This window comes from Oryzias melastigma, linkage group LG9, assembly GCF_002922805.2.
Source record: "Oryzias melastigma strain HK-1 linkage group LG9, ASM292280v2, whole genome shotgun sequence".
Classification (NCBI taxonomy): Eukaryota; Metazoa; Chordata; class Actinopteri; order Beloniformes; family Adrianichthyidae; genus Oryzias; species Oryzias melastigma.
Window position 1 is genome coordinate 16,952,307 of NC_050520.1, and position 8,841 is coordinate 16,961,147.

General features: G+C 40.1%; 1 protein-coding gene across 3 annotated transcripts in view; it reads right to left on the reverse strand.

The window, feature by feature from the left end:
* mbnl2 (muscleblind-like splicing regulator 2) overlaps positions 1 to 8,841 on the reverse strand; it is a gene marked incomplete in the record, with an annotated part of 69,978 nt that overhangs the window by 2,208 nt on the left and 58,929 nt on the right. The window contains 3 exon segments of one of the 3 annotated variants that reach the window (XM_036213525.1): positions 1 to 215; positions 4,164 to 4,258; positions 7,059 to 7,094. In XM_036213525.1, the coding sequence (XP_036069418.1) occupies positions 201 to 215; positions 4,164 to 4,258; positions 7,059 to 7,094 (146 nt within the window). 3 annotated transcript variants of the gene reach the window in all.

The window sequence follows — 8,841 nt, forward strand, 5'->3', positions numbered from 1 at the left end:
ACATACAGTTCCTGTGTGTGTTACTGTGTGTGTGTTACTCTGTGTGTGTTACTCCGGCACTGCAGTTCTTACGGTTAAATCTGAAGTGTTACACTCTTAGCATGCAGGTTGCTGAACCTCCACGGCGGAGGCTAGGTAGTATTTACAGAGGGGTTGTTTTGGGTTTTCTAGTGCAGCTTGGTGAAACTCCGCCTCTTTGTTTATTTCAGGATGATCTGGAGAACAAGAAAGAAAAGCAAAAGAGAAAGAGGGGAGGGTGTTTAGTTCAATCTGCAAGACAACACAAACTGTCACAGATTTTTCCTTTTTGGAGGAAACATTTCGATAAAAAAAAAACCTCTAAAGCAGGAATGTCAAACTCTAAAGTCCTCAGGTCACGGGCCGAACAGGATGAACATTTATTGAATTCTCTAAAACGAATTTAAAACTGTAACCTTTTAACCTAACTATGAACTAGATATACAGCACAACCTGTGATAATGCTAGTGTGAATGCTGTAAGATGAATTTAGCCGCTGAAGATGCTAATAGTCAGCTAAAATATTAGCATAATGCCAACTTAGTCTAAAAAACAAACAAAAAAACTTAGGTTAGCCACAACAGCTAGCATGTAGCTGAAGTATTAGCTAAACTGCAAGATAGCCTAAAAAACAACAAAAAAAGAAGTCTAAATTAGCCAAAATAGCTAGCATCGAAATATTAGCTAAACTCCAAAACAGCCTAAAAAACTTTAAAAAAAGGCCTAAATTTGCCAAAACAGCTAGCATGTGGCTCAAATATTAGTCAAACTGCAAAATAGACAAAAAAAATCTTACCGAATGCTAAAATAGTCCAAAAAGTTAGCAGAATACCATTTTTTTTTAAAACATTATAAGCAAAACTTTTTAACATAATTCTGAATAATAAAAAGGCAGGAATATTATTCCAGAATAAATCAACTTAAACCGTAAATAACTTTCAATATTTTACTCTCTATAAAAATATATTTTGTCAAAATTATACAAATTAGAAATTAGAGGAAGATACTGTAGCAATTAATAATTAAAAAAACAATAATTAAAATGATCTGGAGTGCCGGACCTCGACTTTAAAGACCCACTCTGATAAAAATGGTGGCTTTAACAGTTGAATTTTTCTGATGATATAGGACGTATACATGTCCACTATGAGAGACATAATCTAAAGAAATCTGGGAATCACATAGTAGGATTTTTAAATAATTGATTCATCTGCTTCTGCTGCAAAGAAGTATTTGAAACCCAGCTAGAGTTCTGACCCTCACAGACCTGCTAGTCCTCCTTTAAATTGTCCACCTCCACTTATTATCCTAAATTATAAGTTTGAGGTGCATAAAGACACCCGTCCACCCCACACAATCATTAGGACACTGAGTACTAACATGGCCAAGGCCAAAGAGCTATCTGAGGACACCATAGAAGCAAACGAGGCTGAAAAAGGTTATTGCGGAGCAAATTGGTGAAACAAGATCCACTGTTGGAGCAACTATTAGAAAATGGAAGGAGCCAAACATGACTATCAACCCCCTTTAGACCGGGACTCCATGGCAGATCTCACTTTGTCTCTAAGAGCCTCAGAAGATGATGGACCAACCCAGAACTACACGTGAGGAGCTGGTCAATGACCCATAAGGTTTCCATGGTTACTGTTGGTAACGTCATGGTTTAAAGGACGGTTCTCCTGCTTCAACCAGCACATGTCCAGGCCCGCCTTTTTGTTTTTGTTTGGATGTAATCAGAACGTTTTTGTCTTGATTCCACTAGCCGTGTTTTGGAGGAGGAAGAATGAAGAACACCGTCTCTACTGTGAAGCATGGAGGTGGTGGCATCGTGCTATGGGGGTGTTTTTCTACACATATTATTTGAAAAATCCTGAAATGTGATTTCCAGATTTTTGTTTGTCTCTCACAGTGGACCTAAGATGAAAATGTCAAACCTCTCCGTGATTTCTAACTTACAAAAGAAAAGGAAGGTTAAGACTGCTCATTTATTTATTCAAGTTGTGGTGACTCAGGAGCAATCGGTTTGAATGACTGAACGGCTGGAGAGCTCCAATGTTGGGGGTGTAAGCAAGCAGGAGAGCTTGTAAACAGAGAGCTCTCAGCTATAGGTGACAGGAAAGAGGGCAGGGTTGCTCCCGCCCACAACTCAGAGGTAAAGTCCTGCCGTTTTGCAGAAACTATGTCCTAGAAGACGACACAGGTTTGTTGATTTTTGGCTAGAAAAGAACAATGGGAACGATTTTAACTTACTAATTTATGAGCTAACCCTCTGTACTCAGAAGAGCTGCCACGATTAACTGTTAAAATAGTCGACGAATAATTTAATAGTTGATTAGTTGTTACTTTATATTATATGGAGTCAGACTGTAGTAAAGTTAAACAAAGTTGTGAGCGTTCAGCACCAACAAAAATACTTATTATATTTGAGTGACTGAGACCAAAAACTTTATCTTGAGTCAAAAATATTTCCTTGTTTCAGATGTCGACCTCATTAGAGAGATCAGGAATATGCTTACATCAAACTCGTTTTGACAGGTGACCTTTGACCTTATATACCCTTTATATATATATAATTGATATTAAATTGTTACGTCATCTTGAGGGGCGGGGCACCTGTCAAAATGAGTTTGATGGAAAGTATATTCCTGATCTCTCTTTTGATTGAATCGTTTTAATCCCATAAACTAATGAAGGACAGAGGCTACATGATTCATTTAAAGTTCAATAAACTATCATCTTCGTTGTCTTTATTTTTAGTTAGTTTAAAGCTAATGATGGCTAAGATGTGTGCTTTACACCCAGTTTACGTGAGACCCGATTGGTCGACTATTAAAATAATCGTTGGTGGCAGCCCTTTAGTCACCTGACGCCGGTTGAGCAGAATGAACTACTTTGGTAATTAAACCAAAAGTGTGATATCCCTGCATGTGAACGCCAGGTTTTAAGAGGTTAAAATGGATCAAAAGATGATCGGAATGGGACTTTAAGGGTTCTTAGTTTATTCCTGATCACCCCTCACTCATATCAAAGACAGAAACAGTGTGTGGGGGGGAGGGACAGTGTCGGAGGGCGAGTGGTTATCGATCAGCCTAAACAGTGGCGTGTGTGAGTTAGTGAGGCAGATGATGTCAGGAGGAGGAAGTTTCAGAGGGATGAAGAGGAGCTGGACCTCAAACCAGTGCAGTGATCTGCCAGCAGAGGGCGCTGCAACCTCATAGTCAAAGTTTGTCCCGAGCTCAGACGGACACGGTGCAACACGCCAACCTCACGCCAACCTCACGCCAACCTCACACGGGTTCGGTCTGGTTTGATTTGAAAAAGCTCAGCTGAAAATAATGATATCCGCTTATTTCCGTTCATCCAGTTGTATTTAAATGTAAAAGATTTCTAAAAAGAGATGTTTACTAGACAGACATCAAAACGTCTGACCATCGAAATAATCTTAATTTGATTTAAAAGAAAGCAGGAGCAAACGAGGTGCGGCCTGTCTGGATCTGACGGGTGCAGACAGAAGAAGGCTGACGTCATGGTCCCTCCTGCATCTTTAAAATACCGCCGCCGCTGCTGCCGCCGCTGCTGCTGCTGCTGCTGCTGCTGCATGCCAATTACAGGAAGAGACGGTGACTCACAGGAAGTGAGCGCATCACTGGCTGATGAGGAGCAATAAACCCCAAACCGAATCCTCCTGGATCAAACATTCGAACGACTCAGACTGCCTTCAGCTTCAGCATGTGGAGCACGTCCCACTTCCTCCGTGTCCTCAGAGCACCTCTGCTCAGTAAATGATTGCCAGCCGGAGACCCTCGTGCGTCACTCTGGCCGGCTGTTTTTAGGTTGCTGCAACACGTAAACGTTTGTTTTTATTTTAATCTGCGCAGAAGGGTGAAAAGGTGAATTCCCGAGCGGTTTTCTGTGAGTTTGCAGAGCACGTAAAGCAGCACAGATGAGGCCCTACTGCAGATGAAGACTCCAGAGGAAACAAAAAAAAACATGCAAAAGAAAACCAATAAGTGATGCAACATAACACAACGACTGCTTGCAAATGTGGGAGCTCTGAAGAAGTCCTGCTGCAGGTTACTCGTGAGACGGCAGTTCTTATTCAGAGCTCCAGGGACTGATGAAAGAAAGCTTTAAAAGGAGCAAACCTGATTGGCTGGTGCTGTTGCTGCGTAGGGGACACTTGTGGCAGGAGTTGTTGCTGCAGAGACAGTAGCAGGCGTAGCACTGTACATCATTGGGACTTTGTTTTTTGAGGGAAGAAGGGAGGGAGATGAGAAGCAAAAGGGAGGAGGAGGTGGAGGTGGTAGCGATGGACAGGTTTGTGGAGCGTTATGGTAACCATGGTAACAGTGCAGGGTTTTTTGGGGGACATTTGTTGCGGTTGGAGCCAGCGAGCCATCGTTAGGGTTACAGATGGCATGCAACCATTCACAATGCAAAGCCAGGACAGGAAGAAAGAAAGAAAGACAGAAAGAAAGAAAAGGAGCATGGGAGAAAACAAAAACAAAAACAAAAAGGAGAGAAGCTGATTACAATCACAAGGAAATTTATGTGGAAAATCAGTTTGCAGCTTTTCCCAGAGAACTCACAGAGCAAAAGACTTCATCTATAATCAATCACTTTTTTACTTAAAAACATGTTTTAATCCATGAATATGTTGAAGGAAACTTTTGACAAACATCCCTTGAAATCGGTTACCGAAACCACCTGCCGTCGGTTCTGTTTCAACTACATGTGATCACAGGATATGATGTCATTAAACCACAGCCATTTTTGAGAGGCCAGGGCAATGACTTTAATGCTATTCGGTTCATTTAAAGACAAAATGTCCAAAAAGAATTTTGTTTGGAGAAGCACGTTGTTTTTATTTTTTATGTTGGCTTTTTAACATTTGGCCGTGTAGAAAAACCCCTGAAAACCCTGAAAATTGAAAACACACTTTAGGTCGCGAGCTGAATAGGATAAACATTTATTGAACACTAAAATGAAATTTTTAAAACTTAAAACCTAAACTTTTTAACATATTTATGAACTAGATATATAGCATTACCTGCAATAATGCTAGTGTGAATGATGTAAGCTGAATTTGGCCGCTGAAGATGCTAGTGCTGATAGCTAAAAACACTGAAGCTATTAGCGGAAAACGCTAAAGCTGATAGCCAGCTAAAATATTAGCTAAACTCCAAACTAACCCCCCCCCCAAAAAAAAATAGGTTAGCCAAAACAGCTAGCATGTAGCTAAAATATTAGCTAAACTCCAAAACAACCTAAAAAAAACCCAAAAAGCCTATATTAGCCAAAACAGCTATCGTCTAAATACTACCTAAACTCCAAAAACCCTAACCCTAAAACCTAAAAAAAAAAAAACTAAATAGCTAGCATGAAGCTGAAATACTAGATAAACTCCAAAACAGCCTGACAATCTTAGTAAATACCAAAATAGTCCAAAAAGCCAATTTTTAAAACTATTCAACTATAACTTTTTAACATAATTATGAATAACAAAAAGGCAGGAATATTATTCCAGAATAAATCACTTTAAACCTTAAATAACTTTCAATATTTTACATTCCATAAAAATATACCTTGTCAAAATGACACATGTGCCCTAGTGGTTACTTAGTGAACTGAACTCCTTTACAGTCTTTTCTTTCTTTTTCTTTTTGGATGAGCTTCAAAGAGTTGGTTGGAGCCCTCGTGAGACTTTTAATTACTTTTCTTTGTTATTATTGACATTTCTTTTGCTTTGATGTTTAACTAATTAATTGATACTAAACATTTAGCATGTTTGGACCATAAAGCTACGGACACACCGTCATATATCACTGGATTGGCCTTCCTGTGACATGCGGCGTTGTGGGACGTTAGTGCTAAAGTGGGAGCTAGCAAGTACCATGCTAGCTTGGGTCACAGTCCATGTATTTATTTATTTATTTTAATGTTTTTTTTGTTTTGGTATTGTTTTGTTTTTAGGCTATTTCGGAATTAGGCTAATAGTTACACACTAGCTGTTTTGGCTAATTTAGGCTTTTTTTTCAGTATTTTAGTCAATTTTGAAGTTTAGCTATTTTTATAGCTACATGCTAGCTGTTTTGGCTAATTTAACCCTTCATCTCTCCTTAGCTTGTTCACATTAAAAGTGGGGTCATCTGGACCCCACAAGACAGTGCGCTGAACTTTCTTCTATCATTTATTTTTGAGTTTCACTAATGTCCATGGCAGACATAAAATCCTGTCCACATTTGTCCACATTTGTCATGGAAGGAATCACACATCAATATGTGGTTGGAGTCATCTGGACCCCAAAGAGAGCGGAAGGGATAAGTTTTTTTTGTTCGTTGCTTTAGGCTAATTTGGCCTTTAGCTAATATTTTAGCTGACTATCAGCTTCAGCGTTTTTAGCTTTCATTTTCAGCATCTTCAGCTATCAGCAATAGCATCTTCAGCGGCTGAATTCAGCTAACAGTATTCAGACTAGCATTATTGCAGGCAATGCTATATATCTAGTTCATAATTAGGCTTGATAAAGTGGGAAATTTTAAAATTTTCAAAATAAAATGTGTTGTGAAATATTATTACTATCAGAACTACAAATTAACTTTATCCTGGTTTATTTTGTTGCCTTTAAACATTTGAACTGCAGTTTTTGGGCTAGAATCTGTGACTTTAGTCTCAGGTTTTGTCGATTAGTAACAAGATGCTGCGTTTTATTTTTGTTGAGGAGATAAGCGACGCCAACGGACAGGTTTTCTCTGGGAAACTGATTTAAATTTCCTGATCAAAACACAGCAAACAGAAGCTACCCTAAAGCACAAGAACAGATCACAAAAAACATAAAAAAAGAACAGTCAGTCAAACCCGGAGCTCCTTTCAGGTGACACACCTCCACCCAAAAACACAAGAATGGAGACCTGGGAAGAGGTTTGCTTTTTTATTTTGAAATGTTGCCTCACCTGTAAGGGCTGCAGACACCGCCCTCTACCCACCCCACCCCACCCCACCCCAGTGTGTGAGAGAACAACGGGAATGTCAGGACCTACCAAGACCGCTAGCAGGAGTCATGCACAAGACTGACCCTGTCGTGATCATGCAGAGAAAAGACAGAGAGGGGGAGAAAGGGGGAGAGGAGGAAATCAGAGGGTTAATATGAGGAGGAGAAAGAACAAGGTTAGACAAGACAAAAAAAAAAAAGCGTTAAAGCTGCTGTTCCAGCTGCAGCTTCAGCTAATCATGAGGCAGCGTACGAAAGCAAGCAGAACCTCCCGTCATGAGTTAATGCATTAGTGGAGAGCAGAGAGCAAACTCGCTTCTGCAGATGTCAGGCTTTTATCTTTGAAAATCTGGTTGTTCTGGACGTCCTAAAGAATTTGCTGATTTTTTTAAAACCGTGTAGACCTCGTGTCAAAGTCAGGGCCCGGGGGCCAGATCCGGCCCTCCGGGTAATTCCATCCGACCCTCCAGATCATTTTATTTTGTTGTTATTAATGACCTGATGTTATCTTATCTCATTTCTAACTTGCTACAGTTTCAAAGTTTTAAGAAATTGGCATTCTGCTAGCTTTTTGGACTATTTTGGTATTTGCTAAGATTTTTTAAAAGTTTATCCAATATTTTAGCTACATGCTAGCTGTTTTGGCTAATTTAGACTTTTTTAAACGTTTTTCAGGCTGTTTTGAAAGGTAGTTTTAGAGTGTTCCATAAATATTGATCCTGTTTGGCCCGTGACCTGAGGTGTGTTTTGGATTTTGGCCCCCTGTGCGATTGAGTTTCAAACCCCTGGTGAAGGCCACAACATCCAGCAAATCATTTACTTTCAGTCACAAATGTTCTCCAAAACTAATTTGTTTGAGTTTAAAGAAAGTCAAAGCAGCCATGCATGAAGAAGTTCCGCCTGCACACACTGAACGTGCAGGTGGAGAAAACTACAAATGCGAACGTCATTCTGGAAGACAACATTTGAATCCTGCGACCTTCAGAGGTTGGCCTGAGCAGGGGGTGGGGGCAGCTTTGACACGAGGTGAGCAGATGCATCACGCTGATGTGGTCGTATATCATATGCGCCTTTGCTCTGATCAAAGAGAGTGGCGCCCGATCCACCTGCCAGGGTTTCAGTTTTTTTTTTCTTTTCTTTTTATGAGCAGGTGCTAAATCAGGAACGGTTTTGGACGAACGCTGGAAATGTTAGCATGCAACGGCGAAACAAAGGCCTTAGGGGAGGTATCTTCATGCTGGCAGACCCGTTTATGATTGTTAGACACGAGACGTTTGTCGGGAAGTGAGTACTAATGGTGGGTTTATTTGAGCAAAAAGGGACATTTGAGAAAAAAAATAATAAAAAGTGTTATAAACTGACTTGCATTTGAAGCTATGAACCACAGTTCCAGGAGGCCTGTTCACCAATGGGATCTAAATCTCCTTCCTTGCAGGGTTTCCCCCCAGTCCTCACCTCCTAAATCATCAGTGCTTTTGAAGATCAGCCCAGAATTACACAGCAGGATCTTCAATGATCTCAGGAGCAGCTGGAGGGACCATAAAACTCACATGTGGAGACCTGAAGTTCCAATCGCTGATTTGGAGGAGAGCTGGGGAATAGATCTGTCTGTTTGGAGGAAGAGGGAAAGCTGCCAACTACTTCATCCCACCTGCAAATCATGAATCTTGGAAAATTTGTCTTATTTAAAGTCCTCCTCCAATGAAAATTCTGTTTTAGAGTTTCTAACATGTCTGTGTGTCATTTTTCTTCTGAAAGAGAACAAATGTAATAAGAAATCATTTTGTTTTTGCATTTCCAAGTATTTCTCCTTTTAAATCTGTCAATCAAAG